General features: G+C 51.5%; 10 protein-coding genes across 10 annotated transcripts; 5 read left to right on the top strand and 5 right to left on the bottom strand.

Moving 5' to 3' along the window:
* Positions 1–64: 64 nt before the first annotated feature.
* Positions 65–1,861, bottom strand: ASPSYDRAFT_212116 (putative MFS transporter). Its single transcript, XM_040844026.1, has 2 exons — positions 280–1,861; positions 65–230 (listed from the first exon to the last, which is right to left on the bottom strand). Exons 1-2 carry the CDS (start codon positions 1,780–1,782, stop codon positions 204–206), a joined length of 1,530 nt encoding a protein of 509 aa, XP_040697124.1. The 5' UTR covers positions 1,783–1,861; the 3' UTR covers positions 65–203.
* Positions 1,862–2,093: 232 nt separating this feature from the next.
* On the top strand, positions 2,094–3,937 carry ASPSYDRAFT_212118 (putative extracellular lipase). Its single transcript, XM_040844027.1, has 2 exons — positions 2,094–2,777; positions 2,830–3,937. Exons 1-2 carry the CDS (start codon positions 2,172–2,174, stop codon positions 3,868–3,870), a joined length of 1,647 nt encoding a protein of 548 aa, XP_040697125.1. The 5' UTR covers positions 2,094–2,171; the 3' UTR covers positions 3,871–3,937.
* Positions 3,938–4,304: 367 nt separating this feature from the next.
* Positions 4,305–5,348, top strand: ASPSYDRAFT_162613 (putative 1-aminocyclopropane-1-carboxylate deaminase; the record flags this gene model as incomplete). The annotated part of the gene is made up of 1 exon (XM_040843092.1): positions 4,305–5,348. One exon carries the CDS (start codon positions 4,305–4,307, stop codon positions 5,346–5,348), a length of 1,044 nt encoding a protein of 347 aa, XP_040697126.1.
* A 289-nt stretch (positions 5,349–5,637) lies between these two features.
* ASPSYDRAFT_162180 (flavin-containing monooxygenase) lies at positions 5,638–7,098 on the bottom strand (the record flags this gene model as incomplete). Its single annotated transcript, XM_040843064.1, has 1 exon — positions 5,638–7,098. The coding sequence occupies one exon, from the start codon at positions 7,096–7,098 to the stop codon at positions 5,638–5,640; it is 1,461 nt and encodes a 486-aa protein (XP_040697127.1).
* Positions 7,099–7,580: 482 nt separating this feature from the next.
* ASPSYDRAFT_94532 (lipase/thioesterase family protein) lies at positions 7,581–8,747 on the top strand (the record flags this gene model as incomplete). Its single annotated transcript, XM_040852978.1, has 3 exons — positions 7,581–7,762; positions 7,810–7,955; positions 8,008–8,747. The coding sequence occupies 3 exons, from the start codon at positions 7,581–7,583 to the stop codon at positions 8,745–8,747; spliced, it is 1,068 nt and encodes a 355-aa protein (XP_040697128.1).
* A 394-nt stretch (positions 8,748–9,141) lies between these two features.
* On the bottom strand, positions 9,142–10,284 carry ASPSYDRAFT_94533 (SDR family oxidoreductase; the record flags this gene model as incomplete). The annotated part of the gene is made up of 3 exons (XM_040852979.1): positions 9,142–9,424; positions 9,483–9,876; positions 9,945–10,284. The coding sequence occupies 3 exons, from the start codon at positions 10,282–10,284 to the stop codon at positions 9,142–9,144; spliced, it is 1,017 nt and encodes a 338-aa protein (XP_040697129.1).
* A 444-nt stretch (positions 10,285–10,728) lies between these two features.
* ASPSYDRAFT_61978 (cytochrome P450) lies at positions 10,729–12,504 on the top strand (the record flags this gene model as incomplete). Its single annotated transcript, XM_040850059.1, has 4 exons — positions 10,729–10,914; positions 10,964–11,409; positions 11,456–11,840; positions 11,887–12,504. 4 exons carry the CDS (start codon positions 10,729–10,731, stop codon positions 12,502–12,504), a joined length of 1,635 nt encoding a protein of 544 aa, XP_040697130.1.
* A 126-nt stretch (positions 12,505–12,630) lies between these two features.
* ASPSYDRAFT_61979 (wax synthase family protein) lies at positions 12,631–14,018 on the bottom strand (the record flags this gene model as incomplete). The annotated part of the gene is made up of 3 exons (XM_040850060.1): positions 12,631–13,058; positions 13,119–13,791; positions 13,824–14,018. 3 exons carry the CDS (start codon positions 14,016–14,018, stop codon positions 12,631–12,633), a joined length of 1,296 nt encoding a protein of 431 aa, XP_040697131.1.
* Positions 14,019–14,671: 653 nt separating this feature from the next.
* ASPSYDRAFT_162603 (putative C6 transcription factor) lies at positions 14,672–17,054 on the top strand (the record flags this gene model as incomplete). The annotated part of the gene is made up of 2 exons (XM_040843090.1): positions 14,672–15,220; positions 15,363–17,054. 2 exons carry the CDS (start codon positions 14,672–14,674, stop codon positions 17,052–17,054), a joined length of 2,241 nt encoding a protein of 746 aa, XP_040697132.1.
* Positions 17,055–17,690: 636 nt separating this feature from the next.
* ASPSYDRAFT_36271 (uncharacterized protein) lies at positions 17,691–18,519 on the bottom strand (the record flags this gene model as incomplete). The annotated part of the gene is made up of 4 exons (XM_040845408.1): positions 17,691–17,901; positions 17,940–18,040; positions 18,259–18,468; positions 18,517–18,519. The coding sequence occupies 4 exons, from the start codon at positions 18,517–18,519 to the stop codon at positions 17,691–17,693; spliced, it is 525 nt and encodes a 174-aa protein (XP_040697133.1).
* Between the last annotated feature and the right edge of the window lie 83 nt (positions 18,520–18,602).

Genomic DNA, 18,602 nt, shown 5'->3' on the forward strand with positions numbered 1-18,602 from the left:
AGCAAGAGTTCAACAGTAAGGGTCTACGCTTAGCAGCAGGTACCCCAGTGCTCTTCCATGTATTGGGATTACAGATGTGCCAGTTATTATTCTTGGATTGTTTTGTTTAAAATGGGCGACGGGATAGTTTGGCATTCCCCAATTGTTTAATTCCAAAACCTACTGCATCATCGTTCCAGTCCATGCGCAGCCTGCTGTATATGTCAAAGTACGTATCGGAATCGGGGATTCTGTTATATTACCATGAGCATCTCTCAGTAAGACGATAAATGGACTCACCTCGAAATCTGTCAGATCTGCCAGCTCCTCCTCTTCCACCGCCGGCAGGTTCACAGCAGCAGCGTCTCTCTGCTTATTCCGGCGGATCAGCAGTAGCCGTAAACAAACTGCCAATGCAGCCTGAGCGGTGGAACATGACAAGGCAAGCTTACACCCCGTCTGATAGACCGGGGCCTCCTCCGCTAGAAACGCATGTGGCCCAATGATGTTTCCAGCACAGTATGCCAGAAAGACCAAAGCAACACTCGTAATACGTTTCGTGTAGCCCCCCAGATTGGCAGCAGGCATTTGCAGGGCCAAGACTAAGCTGCACACATACGAGCCGATAATGTAATATCCGAATAGCACCGGGATCCTGTGCGTGTCGTGGTTGAGCTTCCATAGCATGCAGGCACCGGCTATGGTTGGGAGAAGATACAGAAACATGACAACTGTGCGGCAATTTGGGAACCGTGAGGCAATGAATGTTCCTGAGAGCACCCATCCGAGCTGAAAGGCGCCGAATGGAATGCCCAGGGCGACGGTTGTCAAAGGGTCACCGGTGAGACCTTTGACGATGAGCTTGCTGAAGTTGGCAATGCCACCGTTGATTACCTCGTTCAGCAGCATAAACAAGAACAGGATCCAGACTTGGGGGTCGACCAGGGCTTCGCGGATCTGGTACAACTTGATCTGGTGGCTAAGGATACCTGTGCGGGCTAGTCTTCCCCGGCCTACGAGGAGGGCCTTCTCTTCAATTGTGAACCTCTTCGCAGAGATTATGTCATCTGGGAGAAAGAAGAGCATGATGAAACCCCAGAAGACGGTGATTCCACCGAGAATGAGGAAGATGGCGCGCCAAACAGCGATTGACTTGATCTGGCCGATGCCATATGTCAGGATTCCACCAACCATGGCGCCTAAACCGTTGCAGCTGTAGAATATGCCCGCGCGGAAAGGCTGCTCAGACCGAGTATACCACATCCCCACGATCATCATGAAGCAGTTCGTAATTGGGGACTCGAAAACACCAAGGAGAAAACGGCAGATAGCCAAACCCGTGAAGGAGTTGCAGGCAGCCGTGATCATGAGCACCGCGCCCCAGGCAATGACATTTCCCGAGACGACCTTGGCCATCTTGGTTTTCTGTGCAAGGATCGTCCAGGGATATTCGGCGATGAGATAGGCAAAATAGAAGATACTTGCCAGCCAACCATACTGCGCGCTCGTCATGTTGGTTGAAGGCAGCAGGTCGAAGACGGCTGAGTAGGCCAGGGCCGATTTGTCAATGTACTGCAACATGTATGTCCCCGCGAGAAGCGGCAGGAGAATTAGGTCGACTCTGCGCACGAGGGCCTTATTGCGTGCGCTGTCGTCCAAGAGCGTTTGGATATCGTCACTCGTGAAGCCGTGTTGTCTGAGGAAGAGCTCGCCCTCGTCAAGACCCTCTATGATCCCCTCCTGAATGTCCTTGACATCCTTCTCTGGAGCTTCAATGGGCTGTTTGGGTTTGGTGTCTTCCATGTTGGGAGCGCAATGTTGAGAGAGTATAGTTCGAAAGGCGCCGGCTGACTATCAGGTCCACAATATATGGAGCATCCAGACGGCCGAGTATCTGGCAATCTCTGAGAGATAGCATGCCAGATAACATTTCAAATGGGATCCCAGTGGTTTATCATCGGGGCCAGCGGAAAACCACTTGGGATTTTTCCGATATCTCAGGAGTGTTGTTGTTTGCGGGGTCTGGATTTTCTCCAACGGAGCATAAGCCGAGATCAGCAGATTGCCACATTTATCAAGTTATTGGAGGATAAATAGTTTGTGATCTCTCTTACCAAGATCAGTGAGCTTTCTCCTCACTTTTCGGTTGTTGTTTTTGACGCGTTGTTGCCGAGTTGCTGATAAACTGAAATATGGCTTCGGACACAAAACGCCCGTCGGTCACCCTTGCCCAGGGTAAAGTTGTGGGTGTTCAAATTGGAAACAATTTCCCCCAGTCCGTCGACGCGTTTCTTGGTGTTCCATATGCTCGTTCTCCTGTCGGTGACTTGCGCTTCAGACCTGCCGTCAAGCTCCCCGACTCAACAGAGCTCATTGACGCGTCCAAGTATGGCCCCGCAGCGCCAGGAAAAGCTTTGCTTCCAGGACCAGCCCTCGAACAGAGCGAAGACTGCCTCACCGTGAATGTCTTTCGACCATCGACTCGGGCTAATGCTGGCAGTAAGCTTCCAGTAGCCATCTATATCCATGGCGGTGCCTTCAACCGGGGGTCGGCGGCGATGCATAAAACCGCGTCAATGGTTGCTTGGTCGCAGGAACCCTTCGTCGCCGTTAGTTTTGGCTACCGCATCGGGGCTCTTGGATTTCTGCCATCAACTTTGTCAAAGAAGGAAGGGGTTTTGAATTTGGGTTTGCGAGACCAAGTGTTCCTATTCCAATGGGTGCAAGAGAATATTGTGCAGTTTGGAGGCGATCCCGAGAGCGTCACTCTATTTGGTCTCTCTGCTGGAGCCCATTCCGTGCGTATATTTGACAGGCCTGACTTGGTTGTTTATACTGACCAGACAACAGATTGGGCACCATCTTCTCAACTACGATGCACAGAAAGCTCCTCTCTTCCACCGTGTTATCCTCGAATCCGGCGCCCCAACATCCCGCGCCGTCCGTCCCTACGACGCCACAGTCCATGAAGAACAGTTCCGCGATTTTCTTCAACAAGTAGGCTGTCCCCCAACCCTTCCAGAGTCGGAAATCTTCCCCTATCTTCGGTCTTTACCCAGCCCGGTCATAACCGATGCCCAAACAGCCGTGTTCGATAAGTACAACCCATCCTTACGCTGGGCATTCCAGCCCGTGATTGACGGGGATATCATCCCCCGTAAGCCTCTCGATGCGTGGACCTCAGGCCAATGGCACAAAGTACCCATCATGACTGGTTTCAACACAAACGAGGGGACCATGTACGTGGACAAGCAGATGGCAGAGCCCGCCCAGTTTCGCGACTTCTGGCAAAACCTTCTCCCTCAGCTCTCTTCATCCGACCTTGATACTATTGACAGGCTTTACCCCGATCCCAGCACTGATTCAAACTCGCCATACATTGAGACTCGGACAGGACTCGAGTTAGGACCCCAATACAAGCGCATTGAAGCAGCCTACGGCCATTATGCATACGTTGCACCTGTGCGCCAAACAGCACATTTTGCCTCCTCAACCAAGGAGAACCCTCCCCTGGTATACCTCTACAACTGGGCGCTACCAAGGACAGTAATCGGCCGCGCAAACCACGGCGATAACATGTACTACGAGACCCACAACGACGATATAACAGGTCTTTCTGAGTCGCAAAAAGAGCTTTCGGGTACATTGCATGCGTATATAACTAGTTTCATCACACACGGAGACCCGAATGCCGTTCCTGGGAGGTACGCAGCTCGGCCGGAGTGGAAGCCTTATAAAACTGCTAGCCCAGGTATTCTGATATTTGGAGAAGACAACGAGGAACTTATTGGGGGGTCTGTCGCTCCAGCTGCGAAGTTTGTACCTGATGAGTGGGCCAAGGAGGAGACGGAGTTTTGGTGGGGAAAGGTTGAGATTTCGCAGCTTGCGTGATCGTTGCGCAATAGATGTAAATGCTGGGCTTGGGTGCAGCAAATCGCCTTAGATACACACAATAACGAATAAATATGAAAACTTTCTGTTATAAGGATAAACTCAGTCTCATTCCATCAAGTAACTAATGCCATTTTGTTCAAATATTGGAGTTTGTGATGCTATACTTCAACCGCTCGCTCTCCGTCGTAAAGCCTCTCCTTTCCGACGGAAAGTGACAGTGATACGATCAGATAAGATGAATCAGACCAACCACATCGTTATTTCTCCGTCGGATAATTCCGCCCAATTATCCGACAGCATATACCCCTCCTGGTGTGTACATCGCATGAACTCCGATAAATAACTAGCTATATATCCAGTCAACCCTCGCAACCCCTCCTTATACTAAACCACACCAACAAAGTACCTACACTACCGCAATAACTACCAAGATGACTACTCTCACCCTGCCACCCCCCTTCTCCACCATCCCCCGTGAAACTTTCACATTCGGGCCCTCGCCCATCCAACCCCTACCCAACATCACCAAAGCGCTCGGAGGCAAAGTCGCCATCTACGCAAAGCGCGAAGACGTAAACTCAGGCCTAGCCTACGGCGGCAACAAAACCCGGAAACTGGAGTACCTCGCGTCCGACGCACTCGCACAAGGATGCGACACGCTCGTTTCTATCGGCGGGTTCCAGTCGAACCACACGCGCCAAGTCGCGGCCGTGGCGCGCAAACTGGGCATGGAGGTTGCGCTTGTGCAGGAAAAGTGGGTGGATTGGGAGGATGTGGTATATGATAAGGCGGGGAATATTCAGCTGTCGAGGCTTATGGGTGCGGATACACGGCTTGACCCGTCGCCGTTTGGCATCGAGCATAAGGATACCTTGAAGGATCTGGAGAAGGAGATTCGAGGGAAAGGGGGGAAGCCGTATTATATCCCTGCTGGGGCGTCGGATCACCCGCTTGGAGGGCTTGGTTTCGCGCGGTGGGCGTTTGAAGTGGAAGCGCAGGAGAAGGAGATGGGCGTGTTTTTTGATACGGTTATTGTGTGTGCGGTGACGGGGAGTACAATGGCGGGGATGGTCGCGGGGTTTAAACTTGCGCAGAAGGTGAATGGGTCAAAGAAGAGGAAGGTGATTGGGATTGATGCGTCGGCGACGGTGAAGCAGACGTTTGATCAGATCCTGCGAATTGCGAAGTTCACTGGGGCAAAGATTGGGTTGGAAGAGGGGGATATCACAGAGGAGGATGTGATCCTGGATGATCGGTATCATGGGGGTGTGTATGGGATTCCGGACCAGACGACGGTTGACGCGATCAAGTTTGGGGCGGAGACAGAGGCGTTCATTACAGATCCAGTTTATGAGGGGAAGAGTCTCGCTGGGATGATGGATTTGGTGAAGAAAGGCGAGATCGCGGCTGGTTCGAATGTGCTTTACGCCCATCTCGGAGGGCAGTTGGCATTGAATGCTTACACCGGGATGTAAGTCGTACAGATCTATAGTATTTTTGGATAGATAAATAAGCCTTGAATCTAGATGGGGCATGCCCCACGGTTCGAACCTACTTGAAACCATAAAATGCTGTGCTATTTTGAATCGCGCCATGCCTATGCGGTCTGGACCATGGCCCAAGCTCAATGGCGGCGGATGGCCGTACGGCATTCCGCAAATAGGAGAATTTACCGCCCCAGAAACTAGTATATAACCTCAGATTCATTGCGTCATGTCTAAACAGTATAGAAAATCAAGATTGTACAAGGTATCAGTAGCCTAATCACTGTGTCTTCTTCTCTCCCAAATACTCCATCTCCTCAGTTAAATTGCCGTATTTCGCGAACCACAAATCGCTAAAGTAGTTGTCACGCGGTACCCAAGGGCCACGATCAGCTGCTCGCGGGAGCTCCTTCTCTGCCTTGGTGACGTATGTGGAGGACAGATTGAGAAGTCGCCGCGGCTGGATAGATGTTGCTAGCGAGGACGAAAGACGCGGCACGACAGCACTGGAGCCACGCTTCTCGAGGTCCTTGAGAAGTCGGCAAATAGTAAGGGCTGTGGCATCAGCACCGAGAGTCCAGGAGGCATTCGTATACCCGATGATGAACACCGCGTTCGGCATGTCCTGTATCATCATTCCATGCCAGATATACTTGTCGTGAAGGTTAATAGGCGCACCGTCAACGCTGATGGATGCCCCGCCCGCAATCCTCAGGCGAAGACCGGTTGCGGGAACAATCATGTCCGCGCCCAGGAACTCGCCGGACTTGAGCTGGATGCCCTTTGGTGTAACTGAGGCGATGTGATCGGTCTTTACGGCAGCCTTGCCTGAATGCAGACTTTGGTAGAAATCGCCGTCGGGTGAGACACAAAGTCGCTGGTCCCAGGGGTTGTAGTTCGGGCGGAAATGGGGATCCCATGGGACATCGTTTGGCAGAAGCCTCTTGGTTCGGAGGCGGAGAATGGAGCGCGCAAGCCACGGGAAGGCCTGGCAGAAAAGGAAGAAGATGCGAGAGGTGATCATCCAGCTAATACGGAGGAGGCGGCGTGCAATGAAAGCAGGGAAAATCCGGGCCGTGATAGGGCGGTTGTTTGGTAAAGCGAGGATATATGTCGGACTGCGCTGGAGCATCGTGACGTGCTCTGCCTTCTCGACCAGGTTTGGAAGCAGCGTGATGGCCGTGGCACCGCTGCCAATAATGACAATGCGCTTATCCGAATAGTCCAAGTCTTCGGGCCAGAACTGGGGGTGGACGACCTGACCGCCGAACGTATCAAGACCTGGGATCTCCGTCTGCAGCGGAGTCTGATAATCATAGTAACCGGTACCGAAAATGATGAAGCGGGAGGAGACGGTCTTCATCTGCTCGTCGGTCGTGTTCTCGACGCTCAGCGACCAGGTGTTGTCGCTCGAGGACCAGTCGGCGCCGCGCAGACGCTGCCCATACTGGATGTGGCGATCGATTCCAAATTTCTCGGTCGTGCGCTTCAGGTAGTTGACGATCGCAGGACCCTCCGCGATCGCGTTGTCCTGGTCCCAGGGGTGCCAGGAGAAGCCGAATGTGAACAGATCCGAATCGGAGCGGATGCCGGGGTATTTAAAAAGATCCCATGTTCCACCCAGGTTGTCGCGGGCCTCGAGGATGGCATAGCGAAGGTGAGGAAGCTGAGTTTGCAGACGGTAGGCGGCGTTGATACCGGAAATTCCGGCGCCCACAATAACCACGTCGTAGTCCGTCATTGCTGCGTGCTGCGGGCGTCAAAAAGCAAATATGAAAAGAAAGGGAAAACGTGACACCTGAAACGGCTGTCAACTGTCAAGCGTCGAGCACCGCCCCGGGCTGCTTAGAAGTTATATAGGACAATCTCGCTCTGCAGGCCTTGTACAGGAGAAGCACACATGCCGAGGCTTGCCCGATTAGGAAGTCGTCGCGAGCCGAGGAAATCCCACAGCAACACTCAAATTTCACGGATTCCACACAATTTCACAGACTCCTCCCACGGAATGCTGCCTGGAGCCTCTTCAACCCCAGATTTGCCCAGTTTGTTGGGATGGGTTCTCTGGATGGGGTAACTCTTGCGACTCTACGACTTGTGCTCACATGTTGTTCCTTCCTAGGCTCGCTCGGTCCAAGCAGCTGTCGCCAGTGCTGGATGAATATATATCTAGATCTAGTTAGGAAAAAATAGAACATCTTTCGATCGGTCAAACCACGCGCAAACATGCTCACGATCGCTCAGAAACTCGACTACATCCCTGCGTTAGCGTCTGTCGCGCTCACCTTGGTGTGGGCGGTCTTGACTCTCGCCTTCCGCGCGCCGGAGTATCCCTCGCACTGGCTGCTGCACATTGGCTATGCTGTCTTTCGCAAGCTGACGACGCGACTGTCGGTGGCTCAGATGCAGTATGTGTTTTGTTGGCGTCGCAGTGGTTATTTATTAACATCTCTAGATATGTCCTCCCTACAACCAACCTAGTGTACAACCGCTATATCCGCTCTGTGCGACAGAAGCCCCTGACCGTGAAACTTGACCATGGTGCAATGGGCCATTGGATTGGTGATCCTGGCGCGAAGAACATCTTAGTCTGGTATCACGGTGTGTTCCCCTGATCCATTGCAAAAGCCTGCGGTTCCTGACCATTTTCAAGGTGGTGGCTTTGCTCTTCCTGCAAATATCGCTTACTTCAAATTCTTCGCCAGCGTCGTCGCCGACTGTGAACGCAATGGCCAATCGCTTGGAATTTTTGCTTTGACATACACTCTGGCACCCGTGGCAACGTACCCCACGCAATTGCGACAGGCGGTTGAGGCTTTGCGCTACGTGCTTGTCGACAAACGCCACCCTATGGGCAATGTCTTGCTTGGTGGCGACTCTGCTGGAGGCAATCTGGTCTGCGGTGTTCTGTCGCATCTAGCGCACCCTCACCCTGAAATTGATGCCATCAAACTCGGCAAAAATTCTCGCCTGGCCGGAGCTGTTATGATTGCCCCTTGGACACACTTGCAACCTGACCACAGCGACCGTGTTGTCGACTCACGCGGCGATCTGATCACCCCAGTTGTTGGGTCAATCTGGGGAGCTGGGTATATAGGCGACACGCCAAACGATTTCTACACTGATCTTTCAACTGCGCCTCCAGAGTGGTTTGCTAAGTTCCCCATTCGCAAGATCCTTGTGTGCGCTGGCGAACGCGAGATTCTCTTCCCAGTCATCGAGGATCTCGTCGCCAAGTTGCGCGGCGGCTTCAAGGGCAGCGTCGACTTTTATATTGGCAAAGGCGAGGGCCATGTTGCACCGATCTACAATTTATACCTCGGTGACAAGAGGGAAACGCAGCAGGGCGCGAGGGCCCAGAAGTTTATTAGGGAGCTGTTGGAGAAGAACTGATCGCGAGTATGCGATTGGCGCATATGGCCACAGCCAGATGGACGAGATCGATGCCGTAGTGCTTACGTTGATTGATGTGCATATGACTTATATACCCAAATATAACTATCATGATGTCTCAAGAAGTGACGAATTATCAGATAATAAGAGGAGCTTGACTAGGAACGTATGCTCTTTTGTTCTTGCAGTATTTTGGACACGCGTCGACTGCTGGCGATTTTATGTTTTTGGAGGCCGACCCAGAGAAGCAAGGAGGCGCAGCAACTGAAACCATAGTACGGAGCATGGAATTGCGAGCTAGTAGGATCCATCTATCTTGACCTCTCATAACATCATAATAGATACAATTTATAGAAACGAAAAAGGGTATACACTCTAGTTGTAATACACCATGCTACTGCGCCTTCAGCTGCTTCTGCTGCCACTCGCGCAACTTGATGAAATCTCTGGATCCCACCCCTCGCGCAAATTCCTGAAACCAGTTAGGCAACGCGCGCAACATGCTGAGCGGCGTGTAGTACGACGGCAGAATAATCTGTCCACTGCGCTGGGAAACAACCTGCTTCACAACCGCTTCAGACACCATTTCGGGTGTGAGGATCGGCTGCTTGAATTCCGAACCCGCATCGGTCAGGACTTGGATCATGGGCGTGCGAACCCAAAGTGGATGTACAACACTACACCATCGGGTTAGCTGTAGCTCTAGCACGAAAGCTGGGGGTTTTGGAAACGTACGTAGTCCGAACCTTGGGTGCCTTGTACCACAGGCGCAGCTCCTGGCGCAGCCCCTCGTGGAATGCGAGTGCGCTCGCCTTGGTACAGCTGTACTCCACCATGTCTCCGAGACCAATGAAACTAGCCATGGAGGCGATCGTGATTATATGGCCATGGTTCTTTGCGATCATGCTTGGCAGGAACTCGCGCACCATCAGGAAATGCGAGACGGTATTAACCTCGAAAGTTTGCCGGATCTTGGACTCTGGCTTCTCAAGGATTGTGCCGTCGTGGCCAACGCCCGCATTGTTGATGAGAATCGTGGGGTCGCCCTGGGTTGCTCGGATCTTTTCTGCGACTTCAGCGATACTGGCGGAGGAGGTGATGTCGGCTTTGTAGAAAGTGACACCCAAAGCTGGTCAACTTAATTAGTAACTGAATCGCATTTTGGGGGGGCGGGAGTGGTGGTAGTTGAGAACATACGCAGAGAAAAGGTCGGTTCCTGAATATCAAGAATCACGACCCGAGTTCCCGTCTTCGCCAGGTCAAACACCATCTGCTTGCCAATACCACTACAGCCTCCGGTAAGGAGGACGAGTTCGCGGTCGGCATTCCACTTCCCAACGTTCTCGCCATTGTTCAGCGACCAGCTAGTGAGCGCGCGGTTCGTCAGGCGCAGAAGAGCGAGAGCGAGGACCACTAGAAACGCTTTCGGAGCGAGCGGATGCAGCAGAATATTCTGCAGTGATGGCGGGAGCTGCTGAACGACAGGCTGCAGCCATTGTCCGAGGACAAGCGAGAGGTGTTCGAACGATAGAGACATGACGAAGGCAGCGCAGGCGCAAAGACACTAGGGGGAAATTCAGATGGCATGATCGGATTGCATGATGTTCATTATATATCGCAATTGCAATTTGGTGTAATTGCCAGCGGCACAACAAGCCGAGGCATGCACATGAGGTTCCAAGGGGCAGGGAGGGTCTTGAGGTTGAATTCTCCATGCTGAAGCCACAATATGGGGAAGTTGTGGTGGGCTTTCCTAACTCGGAAAGGGTTGCGATGGCGATCGCTTCGAGTTCTTCACATGAAACTCACCATCTCAACTTTATATCCCCAACCATCTCGAGGTTTTTCACGTTCATCATGTCATCATCCTGTCGTTATTCTGCCGCCTGCCTATTTTCAAGTGCTATATCAACCGAGGTTGCCCCCATAATCCACTATCCAGCATTTTTACCAAACTGAGTGAGATGAGCGATTGAGCAAGATGCTTTCTATTCTCGCTCTGACTCTAGTGGAGGCGTTCCTCCTCCAGCGCTCCGTTTTCACGGATGCACCTTTCCGAACCGTCGCACTGGGCGCAGCCGCTGTCAACCTGGCCCTCCTAGTGATCTACAACTGGCTGATATGGCCGTTCTTCCTAAACCCTTTGCGTCATCTTCCCCGCGCTCCAGTATGCGATCCCCACGGGCTAGTTTGTCAAAATATACTTACACAAGTAGGGTCACTTCAACATGGGCCGCTTTGTCTTCGACAACCCTCGAGGCCGTCTTCCCCTTGAATGGATGAAGACAGTACCCAACGATGGCCTCATCCACTTCAGGGACCTTCTCAACAAGAGTCAGCTTCTGCCGACAACCCACCAGGCCCTTCTCGATGTCATGAGCACCAACACCTATGATTTCGAGAAGCCATGGAGAGCTCGCGAGTTCCTGGCCCGTATAATTGGGTTTGGCTTGATCTTGTCCGAGGGGCCAGCGCACAAGAAACAACGCCGAGCACTGATGCCGTCTTTCAATGTGAAGAATGTTCGCGCCTTGTATACCCTTATGTGGGACAAAACGGATCAACTGTTGGAGGAGTTAGAAAAAGAAGCCAATTTACATCCCATGGAGGGTACCGATCCAGAGAGTGGCTGGGGAAAGGTGGAAATGAGTGTCTGGGCTAGGTATTCCTACCTACCATTGATATTTTGACAATAGCTAATTGTATAGTCGCCTGACACTGGACGTCATTGGACCTGCTGCAATGGGACGGGACTTCCGCTCCCTCCAGAACTCTGAGAACAAGGTCGCCGATAGCTTCCTCGCTATTTTAGAACCAACCAAAGAGAAAATGGCCTTCCTAACCGTCAACTTCATCCTCCCCCAGTGGTTCGCCCGGCGCATTCCCTGGCGTTTGAACAAGGTTATCGATGACGAGGTTGGCTACCTGCGCGATCTTTGCAAGGGGATTGTCCTTGATAAGAGAGCCGCGATGACTGCCACGAAGGCTACAGCCGCTGAACTCGAGGCTGATATTCTTGGCTCTATGATGATGAGCGGCGACTTTACAGACGATGAGCTAGTGGACCAGATGCTCACCTTTCTTGCAGCCGGTGTACGTCTCCACCCTTGATATGCTGTGTAAATTCTAACAGATGTAGCACGAAACCACTGCAAGCGCCCTCACCTGGGCCTGCTACCTGCTCACGCTCCACCCAGAGATTCAGGAAAGTTTGCGCGCTGAAATTCGCTCCGCTATCCCCTCAGCCTCACACCCTGTCACCTACGCCGACCTCGAATCCCTTCCACTTCTCAACGGCGTCTGCCAGGAAGTCCTCCGTCTCTACCCAACTGTCCCTGCTACCATCCGTGAAGCAGTCCGCGATACTACAATCGCCGGAAAACACATACCGAAAGGAGCAATGGTGGTCCTATGTCCCTACGCTATTAACCGCTCTCCTGAATTCTGGGGAGATGATGGCGAAGTGTTCCGCCCGGAGCGTTGGGTTGATACGGATCCGGCGACTGGCGAGAAGCGGGTTAACAATAACGGTGGCGCGTCGACGAATTACGCGCAAATTACGTTCTTGCATGGCCAGCGGAGTTGTATTGGGAAGGACTTTGCGCGCGCAGAGTTAAGATGTGCGGTTGCTGGAGTTGTCGGGAGGTTTGAGTTTGCGATGCAGGATCCCAAACAGGAGATTCATATTGCTGGTGCAGTCACGACGAAGCCAGTTGAAGGTATGCATCTGCAAATGAGGAGGGTAGAAGGATGGTGATTTTGTCAACGTGTTCACGAGAAAATTTCATGATTGGGCTTTTGTATATAGCTATAATGATACCTTCACTATTTAATGTTTGCATGGTTTTGACTCACGGGTATATACCAAACAGTGCCTTGAAGACTACCAGATGCTCCAGGCTTCAGGCATAGGAATTGATGCCAATGACTCTGGGATCATGCTATACCTGAAAAACCAAGGCGCCGTATGGTAGCCCCACGAGAGAACGTACGCCGCATCTAGAACCCTAAAAAGAGCCCTCGTGATCCACCAATTGGGGATATATCGCTCAAGGATATGGTGTGATACCAATTCTTGCACAACAATACAAATGGGCAGCAGTATGAAAAAGACGATCATCATGAATACGGCGTGGGTATCCCTGTTAACAGCATAGGTCCCAGCAGCATGCACGAAGCCTGACAGTATGAAGGAGAAAACTCCTATCAGGACTCTGCGTAGAGCAAGAGGTGTCTGCAGTGGAACAATGGCTGTGGAACTGCTAATTAACGCACGCCGACAGAGGTCATGCCAAAGTTTGCCCCAGATGTCTATTTTAGTTGTTAGAGCTTGGGTTTTCTATTGATGGCCTCGTTGAAGAGAGGAATTACCTTTTAATCGAAAGCGAAACAAATATCGCAATGAACCAAAGACATCTGGGTACATCCAGGGGTCTGCCGCCAGAGACGGAGAAACGATATATAACCCACCCACAGAAAACAGGGCGATCGTGGCACGGATACCATCGACGAAGGCCCAACAGGCCGCCCAGCACGCTGGAGGGAGAAGAAACCGGCGCACAAATTCTGCGCTTGTTTCAGGAGACGTTCGGATTTCGAGACCTAGGTACTGTATACCGGCTTCGTGGAGCTTGGATGAATTCAGCAAAGAATGGAAAGCGGAGTAAAATTGAGCGTAGTTACGCCCGAAGAACGTCCTGTAGGTGTCGTAGACGATATAGGCGATGATGAGCTTGAGGGTTTCTTTCGCTAGAAACCTGACCCTGTTTCCGGTCGGGTCTTTAAGAATAAATTTAGTGTTTTCCTTATGCTCCCTCTCCTTAAAAAAATATCCATTCTCATTTTCAGTCGCAGACTTGACGCTTAGTTTCTCCAACCGCGGCAGGTACTTCCTGGAGCCGTGCGCCCAGCCGATGCCTCGTGGGTTGAGAAGCAGATCCCAGACGTATACAAGTCGTGCGTAACTCAACACTGGTGGCATCGGCCGCCAAATATACATCGGGGCTGAAGTAGAATCCGCATGTATTCTTTGTAGTCGTTTCAACTGGCAAGGTTGGTTGATGCGAACAGTTCAACAGCGCGAAGAGCGAAAGCAATCGAGAAGAACGCATTGGCATAGACAACAACGGTCAACGAACTGGGAGGGTAGAGGATTGATGTGATCACGCTGGACGCGATTGTGGAAAAATACAGTGCACTTTTCAACGGGGGGGATAAAGGTATCTTTTCGTCGGCGAAGAGAAATATGCCGACAAGGAAGATTGTCGACATGCCTCAGCCTATAGATGTGAAAGGCAAGTGAGTATGATGTTGGAAAAATATCGCGTCGGCATCTTGGACAATAACACCTATGCTGTCATGCCCTTCATGTGAGAAGCTCATCTTTGTCAGACCGGGATGTAAAGGAGTTCCCGGTCGCCGTCCCGAAGGCCCGAAAAATCCTTCGACCAGAAAGACCAATATTAATGAAGAACGGCGATGTCTGATTTGTTTCTATCTGTTCAACTGTTCTCGACTCGAGTCAAGCCACCACCCATGCGAGGACGTGGACTCGGGTTGAATGGACGCTGACTGGTGGATGACTCGGTGCCTTTGTGTCATGGCTCAGACGCTATCTCCGACCCGGATTTAACAGATACGGTAACACCGAGTCGGAATTTTCGGACAGCGACAGGCAACAATTACATCTCATTCGCAGCTTCGCTGTATCCATCCTGCTGAGGGTGCCCTTCACTACGTATATTACAATACGTAGCTGACCAATTTAATAAATATCTGATGCATCCCGGATGGGAGTTCCTGTTACTTTCCCTTTTCTTAGTATAATTAATCATTGCACCACTATCTATCTCCGAATCTCACGGCGTTTCTGTCAATTAATATCCCCGGCCACCGTGATTACCTACCTGGTCGATAAATCAAATATGGAGGATAACCATACTCAATCATCAGCGACTCGCCGGCGCAGACCAGCCCTATCGTGTACAATATGCCGGCGTCGAAAATTGAAGTGCGACCGATCGCTTCCCTGCGGGCAGTGTGTGAAGTCCAAAACGCCTGATCTATGCGTCTTTTCCGCACCCAGGCCGTCTCAGAGTGCAGCTTCTGGGTCAACAATGGCCAGTTCGCCATCAGACCATAGGCATGCACCGAGCGACGGCGCCAGTTCTGGAGGAAGCGGGCTTTACGTGTTTGACTCAAGGAATCGGGTAACCAAACCCCGGGGACGGCCGGACGAGCTCCACGAGCTGCGAAATCGTGTGCAGGTCCTGGAACAGGCACTTGCCAGAGGGGGCTCAATGCAACCCCCAGAAGTCTCTGGATACGATTACGCGCCGGAGTTTCCAATTCGGACGGTTGCAGATGCGATCTCGGACCAAGTAATGAACTTGTCTGGCAGAGCATGCTTCCGCGGTAGGAATGGTAGGACGCGCTATCGTGGACGCTCTACTGGAGAGCTAACAATTACTTTTGTAAGGAAATTCCAGTAACATGATAACGATTGCGAGCTAACATCGGCAGCTCAATGATGTGGTGTCGTTCCTCCAAGGCCGAAAGAAGGATCTCAAGGCTGAGGGCTCAGAATATCGGAAGATGAAGGATTTCAGGTTCGAGTTAAGGTCCCGGGAAATACAGGACCAGGAACGCGTTAAGCAAGGAACACCGTCCTCACTTAAAGACATGCTTCCGCCTCGGAATATTGCGGATGAACTACTAAATTTATATCTATCGACATTCGAAACTACGTATCGCATCCTACACATACCCAGCTTTCTTAAAGAATACGAGGCGTACTGGGCTTCATCTGAAACACCTGACACCATTTTCATTGCTAAGCTCTTGGCCTTGATGGCTGCAGGCAGCTGTTTTATTAGCTCTTCAACCACAGTTAACGGGAAAGACACTCTGCATGACGTTGCTGTGGGTTGGATTCTCGGAGTCCAATCTTGGATAGGATCCCTCTTCGTGAGCGCAACGGCAAAGTTTGACATCTTGCAGATACAGTGTCTTTTGATGACCGCGCGCCAATCGTTGGCTGTTGATGGGGATGTTGTGTGGCTCAGTTCGGGCTCCCTCATCCACTCAGCTACCATAATGGGAATGCACAGGGATCCCACACTGTTTAGCAAAATGACTCCCTTCTGGGCAGAGATGCGTCGTCGATTATGGGCTACTATCTTGGAGCTCGACCTGCAAGCGTCTATAGACGTTGGCATCCCACCATCGATCGACACAGACCAATATGACTGTGATCTGCCGTCGAACTTGGATGATTCGGATTTAACAGAGAATATGTTGGAAATACCAGTGGGAAAGGACAGAGCAATCTCGACTCAGTGCAGTTTTCAGACCATGCTCGCTCGCTCGTTCCGGTTGCGGGTGCGCATCGCCAAGGCCGTGAATAGCTTGAAGTTTACATTGCCATATGACGAAGCCCTGACACTTGGGGAGGAGCTTGTGCGATTCATGAACGAGGCTCTAGTTCCCTTTCCCACACCGGTTGCCGACGGAATCCGCTCCTTTTCAAGGTCATTTATGTTATTCCTAATGCAAAGATCCCTTCTCATTCTGCATCGGCCATTCTCACTGAGTATATCTATGTCGCCCAAATACTCCTACTCCCGCAAAGTGTGCCTGGAGTCGGCCCTGGAAATGCTTACTCAATTTGAATCCCCAATTCCTGGATTTCAGTCATCTCGGACCCCTTGCCTTGGACATATCGGCGGTGGCATGTTCCGTGACGAGTGTTTTCATGCTGCTATTACCATTTGCGTGGAGCTATCTCTACAGGTTACTGAATCAGGTTCAAACTCAGCACCTTCAACTCAAGGTGGCTCTCTAAATGACATTGTGCGATCACAGCAAGAGGTCTTGTTGCGTGTACTTGAACGGACACAGGACAACTTCCGCAGCCGGATATCTCCAAAAGGAAGTGGATGCAAGGCTTTTGTGTTCATGAGTATGGCCCTAGCCTCTGTAAAGGCTCGCCTGAACGGGGAAGACCCCCTAAAGAAAATTGAGCGAGATGCATTGCAGACAGTGAAAATTTGCCATCGAGCTATCGAAGGCCTACCTAATGAGGAATTACAAGGGCGACCCGAGAGCGACTTGTCTGATGTCGGACCGTCTGCCATACACACACCAGACGTCGCGTCCTCCACCTCTGAAATATCGTTTGACCCTCTCTCAATACTGACCAACAACGCCGTTGACTTTTCGCCACTCGACTTCAACAGCATGTTTGATACGTCTTACTATAGAATGCCCGATCTTTGGGATCCAGACTTTCTTGCACTGGCCGAGTGACACAACTGATTTTCTCCATTGATATCTCACACGAAACTTGGACCATCACTTCGAAAGGCTCATTAAAACCACCTTGTTTTTGTATTATATCGGGACCATCAAGCATTGCGGTGCAATCACGGTGCTTATCCCAATGTTTCCTTCTATCGACGCCATGGGAGTTGCATTGGGGTTTCCCCAAGGAGCACGTGCTTGGCGATGGGCCGGAGGAAAGTCCAGTTACTAAGGCGATAATGAAACGCAGTGATAAGTGGTGGGTTTCGTCTTCTATAGAGCGAAAGAACGCAGCTGGACTCGAAGAGCATTGTTTATTGCTGTCCAGGTCTTTGGATGGTACAATGCCCGGCAAGACCATCACTTATTCTACATAGAACATCTCATCCCCATAGATCTGATTTCCATCTGGGATGGCCCCGGATGGTAGGCCGTAGGAGTGTCTTCCTGCCAATGACACCAATGTCTGCCTGTAGCGGCAATTCTCAACCATCTCAAGTAATTAAATTCCAGTCTTCCGCGAGAACATCATAATGACAACCGGTGGGCGTACGGTTACGAACCACGGGTCAGCAGGCAGCAAAGTCGCGGATATCAGAAGCATTGGGCCTCCGACCCCGGGCCTACACGGAGCTGAGGTATTCAATCGGGGCCCGCGGGAAGCGTGGGAACCCCGGCACCGGCCCCAATTGGTTGGCAGCACCTCGGAGGTTCCGCCGCAGGCTGAGAACTCGACGTTTTCCCCGTGTTCCTCCTCCGGATAAACTCCCTGAGCCTGTCGGAGCTCTTCTTGGTCGGCGATTTTTCCTCTTCTTTCGGTTTGACGGCGTTCAAAATGCCAATCGTGGGAACCCTGAAAAACAGAGAAAAAGACACCCGTTGGACACATACCACAATGGTGTGCTTTGGTTTGGTGGCATGCTGCTCCAGCTGCAAAGTCTCATCTGCACCTCGGAGATTTCTATTATCAATGACTTGCTACGACCGTTGTTCTGTACGGCAGCCATCGATATCAATCATATCATACCCAGATCACCCTTACACACTGTACCAGATATTGGTGGATAGCCGCGTTGACAGGAACAAGTTCAAGAAAACAGTAGGCCTATAATCTTGTGTTGGGCCGGTGGCCACTCTGTTGCTCAGCCATTACCAATCAGGATTCTACACCATCCTGCTCGCTCCGCCTTTGGCATCATGCTTCGCTCACACTCCACTTCTTCCCTGGTGCGCGGGAGCGATCCAAGCTCCAGAAGTTCGGGTCTTCTCCCGCGACCTGCCACAATGGGAAGTTCATACGCCAAATGCTTGAAATTTCTTTCTTGTCACCGTCTTCTGCGTAGTGCCAATCAGTATCCAGTGCCCACTTGAGACCCTTAACATGTGCCTGCAACACATTCTGGCCCAAGTGGCGTCCCCACTGGAATATAATAATAGGAGGTCATTGCGTAGATTGCAGGGCCTCGACCATCGTAATGATCGATAAACGTTGACAATATTTTGAGTCATGCGCAGATCCTGTAGGTCGTCACGCTTTGTGTTTCTTGGCTTCCT

The sequence above is a fragment of the Aspergillus sydowii genome, assembly GCF_001890705.1.
Source record: "Aspergillus sydowii CBS 593.65 unplaced genomic scaffold ASPSYscaffold_16, whole genome shotgun sequence".
Taxonomy (NCBI): domain Eukaryota; kingdom Fungi; phylum Ascomycota; class Eurotiomycetes; order Eurotiales; family Aspergillaceae; genus Aspergillus; species Aspergillus sydowii.